General features: G+C 39.7%; 1 protein-coding gene and 1 pseudogene across 1 annotated transcript; both read left to right on the top strand.

Annotated features, from left to right (window-relative positions):
* Positions 1 to 5,807: 5,807 nt before the first annotated feature.
* On the top strand, positions 5,808 to 7,920 carry LOC122290467 (annotated as a pseudogene).
* A 5,991-nt stretch (positions 7,921 to 13,911) lies between these two features.
* LOC122289381 (uncharacterized mitochondrial protein AtMg00820-like) lies at positions 13,912 to 14,346 on the top strand. Its single transcript, XM_043096353.1, has one exon. The coding sequence runs from the start codon at positions 13,912 to 13,914 to the stop codon at positions 14,344 to 14,346; it is 435 nt and encodes a 144-aa protein (XP_042952287.1).
* Positions 14,347 to 16,267: the final 1,921 nt, after the last annotated feature.

Genomic DNA, 16,267 nt, shown 5'->3' with positions numbered 1-16,267 from the left:
CTGGACGGCCACAGGCTAAACAGAAAAAAATAAAATAAAATAATGCCCGCATACGCAGGTAAAATAACCATTTTGTCACGACAGAAAAGGTAGTCGAAAAGGGAAGTTTGGTATACCGTTGAGACTCGGATACAATGGTTTAGGGAAGACGACAGCTCTGAAGCTGAATGGACCACCTGTGAATGGATGATGTTGTTGGGAGCTGTTCTGACACAGAGATGATTATAAATAAAGGAAAGACGAAATTTAACGTGGTTCGGCAATTGCCTACATCCACAGCTGATGTAATTTCACTATGAAATGATTTTTACAAAAAACTCTCTCTACACACCCACTCTCTTTCTCTCTTCTTTCTCTCCCACACTCTGTCTGCACGCACACTCTGTTTTCTCTCTACACTTCTCTGCTGCACTCTGTCCGCACACTTGAGCTCTCTCCTATTTATAGGAGAGAGCAGCCTACAATATTTTTCAGTGCAGTGATTTACGCAAGGATCTGAGGCGTCACTTGCTGCAGACACTGTGCGTGTCTGCAAGTGGCGCCTAATATGCCAAAGAAAGAAACGGTGGACGACTCACCTCTTTTCTTTTGTCTCCATCCGCAACAATCTCCCACTTGGAGACAAATGAGTCTACATATCTTCATAGCAACCATCACAGCAACTTCAAGTCATGCCTTTAAGTACGGAGGCCAACTGAAGCTACACACAGCTTCAGTTTGTCAACAGTAACTACTTTTGTGAACATGTCTGCTGGGTTCTCTGCTCCTCGAATCTTCTCAAGTGTCAGCTGTCCACTACCGAGAAGAGATCGGATAAAATAGTATCGCAACTGTATGTGTTTCGTTCTGGAATGAAAGGCTGGATTCTTTGCAAGAAAAATAGCACTCTGACTATCACTGTGCAGAATACCTTTTTCATTCTTCTTTCCCAATTCTTCCAAGAATGACTGCAACCAAACCATTTCCTTCCCTGCTTCAGTTATAGCAACGTATTCCGCTTCTGTAGTTGAGAGAGCAACAATCTTCTGTAACTTAGAAGCCCACGATACAGCTGTACCACCCAGCGTATACACAAATCCAGTAGTAGTTTTTCTGCTGTCAACGTCACCTGCTAAATCAGCATCTACATATCCTTGTAGTTTTAAACCTGCTTTTGTAAAGCATAGTGACGTATCTGAAGAGCCTTGTAGATATCTTAAAATCCACTTGACTGCTTCCCAATGCTGCTTTCCTGGATTACTCATGTACCTGCTCACAGCTCCCACTGCTTGTGCAATATCTGGCCTTGTACAGATCATGGCGTACATAAGACTACCAATAGCAGATGCATAGGGTATTCTGTTCATGCATTCTTGCTCTTCCTCCGTCTTTGGCAACTGATCCTTAGTTAGTCGAAAGTGACTAGCTAAGGGTGTGCTCACTGGTTTCGCCTTGTCCATGTTAAACCTTCTGAGCACCTTCTTTACATACTCCTCCTGCGAGAGCTTAAGAGAATCATTAGTCATGTCTCTAATAATTCTCATACCAAGAATTTGTTTTGTAGCACCCAAATCCTTCATCTCAAACCGCTTTGACAACTGCTTCTTCAGTTAATTGATTTCCTCGATGCTTGACCCTGCAACGAGCATATCATCCACATACAACAGTAGGATAATATAAGAGTTGTCAAAATTCTTCATATAGCAACAATGGTCAGCCTGCAATCTTGTAAATCCATTACTGCACATGAAGTTGTCAAACTTTCAGTACCATTGTCGTGGAGCTTGTTTTAGGTCATACAAGCTCTTCTTTAGTTTGCAAACTAGATTCTCTTTTCCCCTCACTGAGAATCCTTGTGGCTGGTGCATATAGATGTCTTCCTCCAAATCACCATGAAGGAATGCAGTCTTCACATCTAATTGCTCAAGATGTAGATTCTCTGCAGCCACAATTGCCAACACTAGCCTGATCGTGGTCAACTTTACAACTGGGGAGAAAATGTCTGTATAGTCGACACCTTCCTTTTGTTGAAACCCCTTCACAACCATTCTGGCTTTGTAGCGCTTACTACCATTGTGCTCTTCCTTAATTCTGTACATCCATTTGTTGTGCAAAGCTTTCTTGCCTTTTGGAAGCTTAGTTAGCTCCCATGTCTGATTTGACATCAGTGAATCCATCTCATCTTGCATGGCTTTCTCCCACTTGATCGAATCTTCAATTTGTAGAGCTTCATCATAACTTTCTAGTTCACCACTATCTGTTAGCAGGATGTAGTGTAGAGATGGTGAGAACCGCTGTGGTGGCCTAATTGTCCTTGAAGATCTTCGAATAACAGTGAGTGGTGTACGTTGTTTGATCTGTGTATCATCATTTTCTTGATCCTCATTCTGATCAGTGTTGACTCGAGTAACATCAAAGTCAACAACCTCAGGTTTCTTTGGCTGCTCTTCAGGTTCAGCTTGTGACTTAGCTTTGTACAGAACCTGCTCATTAAATATCATATTTCTACTTCTGATGATTTTGCGATTTTTATCATCCCAAAATCGATAGCCAAATTCTTCATCACCATAACCGATGAAGAAACATTTTCTAGATTTGGCTTCTAACTTGTTACGATCAGTAGAATCTATGTGAACATATGATAAACAGCAAAAAACTTTCAAATGGGAAATATTTACCTTCTTTCCGCTCCAGACTTCCTCTGGTATATCGAACTTTAAGGGAACTGAAGGTCCCCGGTTAATCAAATAGGCTGCAGTGTTAACTACATCAGCCTAAAAACATTCAGGCAATCCTGAATTCAGCCTCATGCTTCTGGCACGTTTGTTGAGAGTTCTGTTCATGCGTTCAGCTACGCCATTCTGCTGCAGTGTCCCGGGAATAGTCTTCTGAAATCTAATCCCATTTGCAGCACAGAATTCTTTGAACCCTCCGTCGATGTACTCTCCTCCATTGTCTGACCTCAAACATTTTAACTTTAAGCCTGTTTCATTTTCAACCATGGCTCTCCACGTCTTGAAAGTATCAAATGTGTCAGATTTATTTTTCAAAAAATAAACCCATACTTTCCTGCTTGAGTCATCAATAAAGGAAACATAGTACCGCGATCCTCCAAGAGAAGCGACTGGGGATGGCCCCCACAAATCTGTGTGCACCAACTCCAACTTTGTAGATTTTGGAGTTCTACCATTTTTCAGGAAACTAACTTTTTTCTGCTTCCCAAAAATGCAACCTTCACACATGTCGAAATCAGTTGATTCCAACTTTGGTAACTTCCCCTTGGATAATAGTACTTTCATTCCTTTCTCACTCATGTGACCAAGTCTTTGATGCCATAGGTTGGCATTTGCGTCAGCAATTGCAACAGTATCTCTAATGCTTGAAGTCATATATAGAGTACCTGTTTTTGTGCCTCGAGCTACTACCATAGCTCCTTTGTTATCTTCCACGTGCCACCGGTAAATAGTACCGAATGCCCATCAGCATCAAGTTGTCCTACAAAAATCAGGTTCCTCATGAGCTTGGGAACATGTCGCACCTTCTGTAGCAATCATGCACTTCCATTGGGCAGATTGATTGGTACATCTCCCATGCCTTCGATTTCCAACGCTTCACCATCTGCTAAGTACACCTTCCCGAAATCACCAGTGACATAATTCTGCATGATTTCTCGGTCTGCTGTAGTGTGGAATGAGGCTCCTGAATCTAACACCCAAGATTCAATTTGGTTGTCGACTGAAAGGAGTAAGGCATCTTGGAGATCTTCTGTTGTGGCATTAACAGAGTCATGCTCATTCTTCTTCTTAGCTTCCTTGCAATTATTTTTGAAGTGGCCAATCTTGCCACAATTTCAGCACTGTACTTGTTTTCCGGACCTAGATTTACTTCTGCCTCTTCGGGACTTTGACCTGCCCCGATTTGAACTTCTACTAGCTCCTCTACCTCTCGTCTCGAGGTTTAAGGCAGAACTGGAAGTTGATGCTTCTCCTGTATCTCTTTTGCGAACTTCTTCGCTAAGAATATAGTCCCAGATATCTTGATACTTCATCTTTGTTTTGCCATAAGAATTGCTAACAACTGTTCTCATGGCCTCCCAGCTTTTTGGCAATTGAGCTAGAGCAATCAGTGCACGTACTTCATCATCAAATTCAATCCCCACTGAAGCTAATTGATTGATGATGTTATTGAACTCATTCAGATGCTGAATAACTGGAGTTCCTTCTGCCATTCTCAAGTAGAATAGCTTGTACATCAAATGCACTTTGTTATTGGCTGATGGCTGCTCGTACATGTCTGATAGAGCTTTCATCAAATCCGCTGTGGTATTTTCCTTTCCCACATTATGTGCAACTGATCTTGACAGTGTTAGTCGAATGACTCCCAACACTTGTCTATCAAGGAAACTCCAATCTTCATTGCTCATGTCATCTGGCTTTCTTCCTAAGAGTGGAAGATGTAGTTTCTTCCCATAAAGATAATCCTCTATCTGCATTCTCCAGTAGGCAAAGTCTGTACCGTCAAATTTCTCGATACCAACACCTTTAGCTTCTTCTCCAGCCATAACTTTACAAATGAGTTCAAATTTAAACAAACAAAGATCACCGTTGCGTCCGAAACACTCGAATTAGTTGGAAACGAGTTCGGAATGATCCAAATAGTTTGTCAGCACTATTTGATCATCGCGATGGAACTCCAACAGGCGTGATCTGGCCCAAAATGATCTGCAACACACTGATGGTTCAGATCCAATGTACTGATGGTGAATCTCAAAATTTCGACCGTACGGATGAGTCCGGAATGATCCAAATAGTTGGAAAGCACTATTTGATTGTTAAAATCGGACTCCGAATGACTTAGATCTAGCCCAAAAAAGATCGAAAAAATGGACGGTTCTGATCTGTCTGGTGCGTGGAGTGCACGCGCTGTACAGTGCGAGTGGCGGCGAGTTGGCGCGTGTATTACACGCGCTACAGCACTGTGTGCGCGTGGGGGAGAGTGAGGCGCGTGTAGTTCACGCGCTGATCTTCTGTAGGGTGCATGGGTGCGTGTCCATCACGCGTCTTCAACCTCTGGAGCGCGTGGGGCGCGTGGGTTGCAGCAGATGCACGCGCCGATTTTCTAGGGGCGCGTGTGGGCTCGTCCGACCTCCGTTTTCGATTCCGTTTGCGGCAACGGATTCGTCTCGACGCGAGGAACACCGTGGAGTTGTCAAAAATTGATTTTGAACAACTTAAATTTTCGAACAGCTCGAACCAGAGCTCTGATACCAGTTGTTGGGAGCTATTCTGACACAGAGATGATTATAAATAAAGGAGAGACGAAATTTAACGTGGTTCGGCAATTGCCTACGTCCACAGCTGCTGTAATTTCACTATGAAATGATTTTTACAAAAAACTCTCTCTACACACCCATTCTCTTTCTCTCTTCTTTCTCTCCCACACTCTGTCTGCACGCACACTCTGTTTTCTCTCTACACTTCTCTGCTACACTCTGTCTGCACACTTGAGCTCTCTCCTATTTATAGGAGAGAGCAGTCTACAATATTTTTTGGTGCAGTGATTTATGCAAGGATCTGAGGCGTCACTTGCTGCAGACACTGTGCGTGTCTGCAAGTGGCGGCTAATATGCCAAAGAAAGAAACGGTGGACGACTCACCTCTTTTCTTTTGTCTGCATCCGCAACGGATGTCACAGAGTACGTATGCCGCCAAAAGAAGATAAGTCAATGAACCATAGGCAGACATTTAAATGAAAAGAAGAAAAAATGTCATCACGTGCCTACGACTATATCAGAGAAAGAGAAAGGAATAGCTCCGAAGATGTCATGGCCTACGTAGAAAATCAAGAGATGAACCAATTACGACTAGATCAGAGTCTATAAGTACCTGTAAGCTTTTAAGTAATTAAAACCAAGAGCAAGAACGTCCATAGAAATTCCACATAAATGGCAGAAACAGAGCCAAACATGAATCCAGCTGCAGGGACGAAGAGGTACTTAAAAATTTTGATTCGTTTGATGTTCTTCGTCAAATATAAATTAAGCCTGAGATCATAGTATGATTAATGATGATACCCACCATTTCTTTGCTTCTTCTGCATATGTTTCAAACATCATCTTCCTAGGATTGCAGTTGTAACGGGGGCCAACAAAGGGATCGGATTTGGGATATCTAAACAGCTAGCTTCAAATGGGATCAAGGTCATATTGACAGCTAGAGATGTGCAGAGGGGTAGTGAAGCTGCTGAAAGACTCAAGGCTGCTGGATACTCCGATGTCTTATTTCATCAACTTGATGTTACCGACCCCGCTAGCATTTCTTCTCTCGCCAATTTCATAAGTTCCCAGTTTGGTAAGCTTGACATACTGGTACGTACGTATATTCTCTCTCTAGGCTCTAGCTAGCTAGCCATCTTCCTAATGAAAATTATGGGGAACATCTGTTGGTGTGAAGATTATTGTCCATGGAGTTATTCTAGTATCATCGGTGTGTAGAACATCATAAATGATAAGACTTAATTGATAAGATCGAAATTTTAAAATTTATCTTTTAAATTAAGTTATGTGGCTTATAAACAGAATTTTTGTTGGGCATATAGCTTCTTTTTTCCTTTAAATGGAAGCAAACGTATCTTCTTCTTTCCCTGCTTTAGTAGTTCTGATATTGAAAATTGTTTCAAAATCTCAGATAAATAATGCAGGGATTACTGGAAGTTTAGTAGACCCAGAGTTTCGAAAGAACCACGTAATTGGGCTTGATTAAGTAAGCGTTTTGAGAATTCAATGTTTCTTTTATCCATTTCAAGAAAGAAAGTTTGTTAAAACGTGAGGAAAAAAAAAAACTAGCATTCAGTCTTGTATTTTTGAGTCTATTTTCTATAATATTTTCGCTGCATACCATGATGCAGATAGTAGGAGAAAAAGCAGAGTCCTTTAAAAAATTTGTGAAGCAAAATTACAAACTTTCGACGACTTGTCTACAAACAAATTATTATGGGATGAAGCTAGTTTCCAAAGAACTTATTCCACTTCTTCAATTGTCTAATTCGGCAAGAATAGTAAATATCTCCTCTACCCTGGGACAACTACAGGTAACATATTATTAGTTCTGTTATGTTTTGATACAATCATGATAATTCAAAGCAATTGGAGAACTTTATGGTTGTTTCTGATGATTAGTTGCAATATTAGAAACATTGCATCTTGTGATTTGTGGACAGTTGTATTGGAAATTCTGTGAACATTTGGTTCTGAAAATGGTTTGGACCAAGTTGGAAAGGTTTTTAAATTGTCTGTTTTGTATTTCAGTTTATTTCAAATGAGAATGCAAAGAAGGAGCTAGGAGATGTAGATGAACTCACAGAAGAGAAAGTGGACAAGGTGGTCGAAGGGTTTTTAGAAGATGTCAAGGAGAACCTCGTAGAAATCAAAGGGTGGCCTAAAACTTTATGTACTTATATGGTCTCCAAGGCAGCTCTCAATTCTTATACAAGAGTTCTAGCTAAGAACTATCCCAATATTGCCATTAACTCGGTTAGTCCTGGCCACACCAAGACGGACTTGACGGACAACACCGGGGTGTTGAGTGTCGAAGAAGGTGCTAAAGGTCCTGTAATGTTGGCTTTGATGCCAGAAGGTGGGCCTTCCGGCCTCTTTTTTGATCAGACGGAAGTATCAACCTTTTAACTGATAGCTGATGCAATATAATGCAGTTGCTTATCTTTTATGTTACATTTCGTTGCAGTTTCTTCGGTTCATGCAGTTGGTATATTTTTTCCTTTTTTTTTTTTTGGGGAATTTAAAGTGGAGATTGAATAAAGCTATCGGGCTATGTTCATATTGAGAAATGATATTTGCAGTCGTGATTGTACAAGTGTCGTGCAGTCTCTTTGAAAAAAATGAATTAATACGGGACTTACATGAAAAAAAAATTAACTTTTTAATCGTGGACTTCATTATTTTTGAAAGTAATTACGGAATATTTATATATTTCATGACGACTGTATGTAGCATTACTCAATCATATTTGATCAGCATATATTGTAAACAAACTATCTGGCTACATAATATAATGGCTATGCATTAGGTTTATAGCAATTTGTTTTGGAAGTCGAAGGAATTCTTCTTCTTCTTTTTTTTGACGAAATATAGAAATCCATGTTGAGGAATCGAGAAACCATGAACTTCCATATTTCTCGTGTTAAAAACTATAGCATCCTTCCATATTTCTCTGGTCCAAGTAGCTGCATCTTGTGTTTGTGTGTGTATGTGCGTGTGTGTGTGTGGGTCTCAGAAGGTAACCATAGATTAAAACAATTTGTTTCCATATAACATCAGAAAAATTAAAAATCTGTACACGGTTAATGCAACGCTTTCATTAACTGTTGAAGAAGGAGGTAAAGGTCCTGTAATGCTGGCTTTGATGCCTGAAGGTGGTCCTTCTCTGACTTCTTCCGAAATCTTCTTTGACAGGACTAAGTGTCAACATTTTAACTAGTATCTGATGCAATACAATGCAGTTGTAGTTTCTTCGGTTCATACAGTTTGGTCTATGTATTTTTTTTTTACTTGGTGTGGAGAATGAATAAAGCCATCTAAGCTAGTTCATGCATGTTACGCCTAGCATATTGCATAGAGAGAGAGAGAGAGAGAGAGAGAGAGAGAGAGAGAGAGAGAGAGAGAGAGAGAGAGAGAGATTGGAAAGGAAAATGCTATGGGTGGTCTCGATAATGGTCCCGACAATGGATTCCGATTGATCTTTTTTTTTAAAGTTAATAATTAAGAATTTTTTTTAATAATATTGTGAAATTTATTTATTTTTAAATATTTAAAGAGATTAAAAAATGTATAAAAAAATGCTGTAATGCTATGCTAATGGAAATGGAAGTTTGAGATGGATAGCGATGATACACGGATCTCTAAGCTTATTTTAAATGTTAAGATGAATTGAGTGAGTTGTAAATAATAATATTTTGTAGATTTCATGGAGGCAGGTTTAATTTTTTTATACTAGATGAGTTTAATTTTTTAAATTGAAATATGTGAAGTAGATTGGGATAAGTTTAATTTTTTTTATTTATAAAAAATTATAAAAATTAATGAATCACGTTAATAATTAATTTAAAGGCAGTTGAATTTGATTCAATAATATAGCATAATGAAAGAAATTAAGAATTGAGTCTCTTCGGGAAAAGGAAAGAGTTTTGCTATATACAAGCACAGTCGCGTATTAATCTGTGTACCAATACTGATTCATTCATACTTAAAATTTAAATTAACACTGTTTTCAATAAAATCTATTTTTTGATCAATCACATCACATTGGTGCACAGATTAGTACACAATTATGCTTACAATTATATTTTTCCAAAAGGAAATTAGCGACTGATTTAGACATATTGAGATGCGCCGTTTAACTTGAAAATAATGATCAAATAAAATTGATAAATTGACCTGGGTCAGTTTTATTGATATTCACATAATATATATATATATATATATAAATTATATAACCCTTTTGAAAAAGAGATTGCACAAAATTATATACACTTGAGACAATTTTTTAACTTTACGCTGTAGAGTGGATGAAGAAGCAAAACACAGTTTAGCCGACACCGTGGCTGAGGAATTTATAGGAAGGGAAATGCTTAGGCTACCGCTGGGCTTTTTTTTTTTTTTTTTTTTTTTAATGATTAAGAAAAAATTATTATAAATTTTTTATATATATATTTTAAATATTTAAAAGTATTAAAAAATAATTTGAAAAAAAAAACAAAAAAAAAAAAATTCCTTAAGCTTAGCGATGGCCAAGCGGGAGTCACTAGTGGCCCGAGCATGATCCTTTGTAGGAAATTAGGAAATGTATAGTCCACTAATTCAATAAATTATAAAAAAAAAAAATTATAGTCAAAAGACCACCTGGATGTCCACAGATTTAAATGTAAAAAGAAGAAGAAGAAGAAGAAGATAATGGCCGCGCGTATGCATGTAAAATAATCATTTTGTCACGACAGAGAAAATGGTCGAAAAGGAAAGTTTGGGATACTGTTAAGACTCAAATAATCAACTAAAATGGTTTAGGGAAGGTATAATTTCATAATTAAGAAAAAATAAAAAATTACATAATAGTTTATTACATTATTGTATAAAAAATAAAATAAAAAAATAAAGTTCCTAAAATTTTTGTCTTAGCCTTCAATTTTAATTGATCCTCCGTCCCTGCATCTACCCTTATCCCTACACTCTAAAAGATTGTGTTATATTTATTTGACAAAATTGATTTTACATTCAACTGTAGGGATCCCTGTCCAAAAAAAAAAAAAAAAAAATTGTACAAGGGACCACGAAGAAAGCTGATGTCATGTCCTACGCACAAAATCAAGAGATCATAGCAATCTAAAAAAAAAAGAGAGAGATCATAAACCAACTACAAATCCGTGTACCTATCAAGAGCAAAACCATAGAAATTCCATAAAGGCGTCAACTGCATTTGATGGTACATACTCACGTTTATAAGAAACAGAAACAACCATGAATCTAGCTGGGACGAACAGGTACTTGAAATTTGTTTGTTTTGGAATCTTTAGTCTAATATGAGTCTGAGATCCTAGTCGTTTGATTGATGACATGACATCCTTAATTAGTACCCACCGTTTCTTTGCTTCTGCATTTGTTTCAAACATTTTCCTAGGATTGCAGTTGTAACGGGGGCTAACAAAGGGATCGGATTCGAGATATCTAAACGGCTAGCCTCAAATGGAATCAGGGTGATATTGACTGCAAGAGCTGCGAAGAGGGGCAATGAAGCTGTTAAAAAACTCGAGGTTGCATGTGTTTTTTCATCAACTTGATGTGACCGACCCAGCTAGCGTTTCTTCTTTGGCCAGTTTCATCAGTACCCAGTTTGGGGAGCTTGACATATTGGTATGTAACCCAAAACTCTCTTGGCATTTCTTCTTTAATCTGTTGATCATACAACTTTTGTTAGTGACAACTGAAGATTGGCATCGATTGAAATGGAATATGCCAGTACTGTTAACTATTTTTATTTTTTTTTGGAAGAGCTCGGTACCTTAATTATATTAAAATCCTCACTTTAACTAGTTGATATATCTTCTTCTTATTAGCCTTACTGATCATGCCACGGATTGTAGCTCATCCTTACAGCATACACACGGTGCCACACAGCACTAATTTTATTCTTTCCATTTCTAGAATGTACTGTAGGAACAATTGGTTGTTACTCTCTGTTGTAGGTGCGGTTACTCTTTGCTGTAAATTGTTACTTGTCTTATTCACTGTAAAGGTCTATATATAGAACACTGTATTGCTCATTTATATTCAAGGAAAGAATTATTTTTCATCAGTGTTAGCTACTCTGATATGGTATCTAGAGCCATTTGACAAACTGTCCACATAGATCCATGGCCGCGTCTTCCTCTTCACCCAACCCTTCCTCTCCCTCTTTCTCTAATCTCTTCTCTACCAAGCTAACCACTGAAAACTATCTTCTATGGAAAGTTCAAACCTCTGCCTATCTACGGGGCCAGGACTTATACTCATTTGTTGATGGCACCTCTCCCTCACCCATTAAGTTTCTCATTGAAGCTGACTCACCGCCCAAACCTAACCCTGCCTTTCTCTCATGGCAACGCACCGACCAGATGGTCCTCAGCATTCTCTTTTCGTCTCTGTCTGAATCCATCCTCAACCATGTTCTTTCCACCACTTCAGCATATGATCTCTGGAACAAACTTGCTTCAATGTTCTCCTCTCATTCTCAAGCTAAGGAGTTTTAGGTGCGTTTTCAACTCACCAACCTCTCACGTGGAGAGCAAACAATCTCTGAATATTTTGGCAAGGTGCGTTCACTTGCTGATTGCTTAGCTGCTACTGGAAACCATTTATCTGACAAAGAACTTGTTACCTACCTGTTAAATGGGCTAGGTCCTTCATATGAGCTGTTTGTAACGTCTATTACTACAAGAACTAACCCTATTCACTCTCATGAATTATATCAAATGCTCCTCATTCATGAGACCCACATATCTCACAATGCTAAAACTCTCATTTCCTCTGGAGAAATTTCTGCAAATTACAGCTCCAGTACCCCACGTGATCAAAGGGGTCGTGGACCTTCCTGTGGTAGTCGAAATGGTCATGGCAGGGGACGCTATCACAACAATGGTCGTGGACGTGCTTCCTTCACCAACACTGCTCCACAATACCAATCACCACGTCCTACCTGTCAAGTATGCAACAGGGTTGGACACGTTGCTCTTCAATGCAGAAATCGGTTCAACAATGCCTTTCAGTATGAAGCTCCCTCAAATTTCTCTGCCAACTACACGGCAACCTTCCCAACTCAGACTAGCTCTTCTGACACCTCGTGGTACCCAAATTCAGGAGCTACTCATCACATTACAAATGACATGAGCAACTTGAACTTGTCCTCAGCACAGTACAATGGTGATGAAACCATTCGCGTAGGTGATGGTAATGGTCTTTCAATCAATGCTTACGGTGACTCATCTCTACCCACGGATTCTAACTCATTTCTTCTTCAAAATTTACTACATGTTCCACTAATCACTAAGAACCTTGTCTCTTTCCTCAAATTTTGTGTTGATAAATGCTGCTTCTTTGAATTTCACTCTTCTCACTTCTCTGTTAAGGACTCTCGGAGCCGGAGAACCCTCCTCACAGGGCCAACCCATAACGGCCTCTATGTCTTCCCATCTCCACCATCTACTCCCTCTGCTCATATTGGTGAACGTACTTCTCTTGCCCAGTGGCATCGAAGGATGGGTCATCCATCTCTAGCTCAAGTTTCCAGCATTCTGCGTGCAAGGTGATTGCCAACTTCTCCTACCGATGCTGTCTTTCAATGCCCTGAGTGTCCTCTTGCAAAATCTTGCCAACTTCCCTTTAATTCCAATCGGGCCTCTTCTAGTGGGCCTCTTGACTTAGTGTACTTAGACTTATGGGGTCCTGCCCCTTATGTTTCTAGAATGGGCTTTAAATATTATATCTCATTTGTTGATCATTTTACAAGATTTACTTGGATTTTTCCTCTCAAACTTAAATCTGAGGCCCTTAATATCTTTTCCAATTTTTTACCTCTTGTTGAACGCATGTTTAAAACCAAGTTAATAACCTTGCAAACCGATGGAGGTGGTGAATTTAAACCCATCACCTCCATGTGCCAAAAACTTGGAATTAAACATCGCTTTTCTTGCCCACACACCTACCAACAAAATGGGCTTGTCGAAAGAAAATATCGTCATATCGTGAAAACTGGACTTGCACTTTTGGCCCAAGCATCTTTACCCTTCACATTTTGGGCCGACGCCTTTGAAACCGCGGTATATCTTATTAATCTCCTACCCTCTCCTACTCTTAACAACCAATCACCTTACTTCATGGTCCATAAAAAAGACCCTGACTATAAGTTTCTAAAGGTGTTTGGTTGTGAATGCTGGCCCAACTTATGTCCATACTTACCAAATAAACTCAACTTTCGATCAACCTCATGCTTATTCTTAGGATATAGCAATAATTACAAAGGGTACAAGTGTCTTGATCTACAAACAAACCGACTCTACATTTCACGTGATGTCCGGTTTCATGAAACATCCTTCCCTCACAAACGAATATCACAGCCCATTGCCAACACTCCTGAATCCTCCCCTCAAATTTACTTACCCCTCTTTCAATCACCCATTCCAGGCCCACTTACCATTTCCTCAAATCGAGGCCCAATTTCCTCTACACCTATCTCCCCATCTTTACTTGGCCCTGGCTCGTCTCAGCCCATCAATACTGCTACCTTTCCCAGTCCGAGACTACACTCTTCTTCAACCTCTGGTCTCTCCCCTCCACCTAGTTCTAATCCTCCCATTATTTCCCAGAATCATGGCCCTTCCACCATCACTATGGCTCCTCCACGTTCTCCCATCATAACTCGCTCCTCCACCAACTCTCTCCGACCACGGATTGCCACTGATGGTACCATTCCCTATCCTTCTCGAAATTGTTTTATCACTACTGCTACTGTACCTGATGATCCTTCAAGCTACTCTACAGCCTCTAAGTTCCCAGATTGGCGTAAAGCCATGGCTCAAGAGTACACTGCTCTCATGAAAAACCGTACATGGAGTCTTGTTTCCCCTGTCAATATTTCTAACGTGCTTGGCTGCAAGTGGGTTTACAAAACCAAAACCAATGCTGACGGTTCATTTGAGAGGAGAAAGGCACGGCTAGTGGCGAAAGGCTTTCACCAACAATCTGGGGTTGACTACAACGAGACCTTCAGTCCCGTCGTCAAGCCAACCACCGTACGCCTAATCTTGTCCATTGCTGTTACCTGAAGATGGCCCCTGCACCAATTGGACATTCACAATGCTTTTTTGCAAGGCACACTCACTGATGAGGTCTATATGCAACAACCCCAAGGCTTCATAGACCCAGTTCATCCCAACTACGTATGCAAGCCTCATAAAGCTCTGTATGGCCTCAAACAAGTCCCAAGATCATGGTTTGCTGAACTTAGCTCGTGGCTTCTTCATTATGGTTTTACTGCATCTAAAGCTGACTCGTCGTTGTTCATATTTTCTCATGATCACACTACAATTTTTTTGTTGGTCTACGTTGATGATCTAGTTATCACTACCTCTCATATATAAGCCATAACCAATCTTATACGTGATCTCGAAAAAACTTTTCCAGTAAAAGACCTTGGCAACTTGTCATTCTTTCTTGGTGTTGAGGTTGTTCACAGTAAGCAAGGTCTTATCTTAACCCAGCGCAAGTACATTAAAAATCTTCTCAATCGGAGCAACATGCTCCATGCTAAGCCCATGACATCTCCAATGGCTGCTTCTCTCAAATTATCAAAGTTTGATGCTCCTGATTTTGATGATATCACCTTGTACAGAAGCTTGGTTGGTGGTTTACAGTATTTTTCTTTAACTAGACCCGACATAGCCTACTCGGTCAATAAGGTTTGTCAATTCCTTCATGCTCCAAAAGCAACTCATTGGAGTGCTGTCAAGCGAATCTTCCAATACCTTAAAGCCACTATCAATCACGGCCTCCTTTTTGCACCTCAGACCACATTCAACCTTCAAGTATATTCTGATGCCGATTGGGGAGGCGGCCTAGACGATCGTCGATCAACAGGAGGCTACTGCATATATCTCGGCAAGCATCTACTCTCATGGAGCTCAAAAAAACAAAAGACCGTGGCTAGATCATCAACAGAGGTTGAGTACAAGGCTGTTGCTGCCTCAGCTGCTGAACTTATGTGGATACAAACGCTTATCCGTGAGCTTGGTCTATCTCTCCCTCAATCTCCAATTCTTTGGTGTGACAATCTTGGAGCAACATACCTCACAGCTAATCCTGTCTATCACTCCAAAACCAAACACATGGACATCGATTACCATTTTGTCCGAGACCGTGTTGCTACAAAACTGCTTCGTGTATCATTCATCAGCTCAAAGGACCAAAGTGCAGATGTCCTAACTAAGCCCTTGGTTGCTGATAAATTCCTTCACTTCAAAACGACTCTCAATGTGGTTGACACCCCCTTGGATTCGAGGGGGCGTATTAGCCTTACTGAACATGCCACGAATTGTAGCTCATCCTTACAGCAGACACACGGTGCCACACATCACTAATTTTATTCTTTCCATTTCTAGAATGTACTGTAGGAACAATTGGTTGTTACTCTCTGCTGTAGGTGCGGTTACTCTCTGCTGTAAATTGTTACTTGTCTTATTCACTGTAAAGGTCTATATATAGAACACTGTATTGCTCATTTATATTCAAGGAAAGAATTATTTTTCATAAGTGTTAGCTACTCTGATACTTCTTTCCCTATAATGAAAATAGACATATCTTCTTCTTTCCCCTGTTTGAGTAGCTCTGACATTGAAAAGCTTCAAAATTGCAGATAAATAATGCCAGGGGTTTTTGGAGCCATAATAAACACCGGATCATCGAAAGAACCTAAAACTAGGTCTCAATGAAGTAAGTGTTTGAATGTTGAACGTTTCTTTTCTCCATTGTAGGAAAGAAGGTTTTTCAAAAGTAGTATTCAAACATTTATTAATCAATATTCTACAATGATGCAGATAGCAGGTGAAAATGCCATGTCCTTAGGAAAGTTCTCAAGCAAACATACGAACTTTCTACGAACTGTCTACAGACAAACTATTATGGAATCAAACTAGTTTGCAAAGCACTCATTCCACTTCTTCAATTGTCTAATTCACCAAGAATAGAAAA

This window comes from Carya illinoinensis, chromosome 12, assembly GCF_018687715.1.
Source record: "Carya illinoinensis cultivar Pawnee chromosome 12, C.illinoinensisPawnee_v1, whole genome shotgun sequence".
Lineage (NCBI taxonomy): Eukaryota > Viridiplantae > Streptophyta > Magnoliopsida > Fagales > Juglandaceae > Carya > Carya illinoinensis.
Note: the sequence above shows the minus strand (reverse complement) of the source record. Positions and strands in the feature narration are given on the sequence as shown.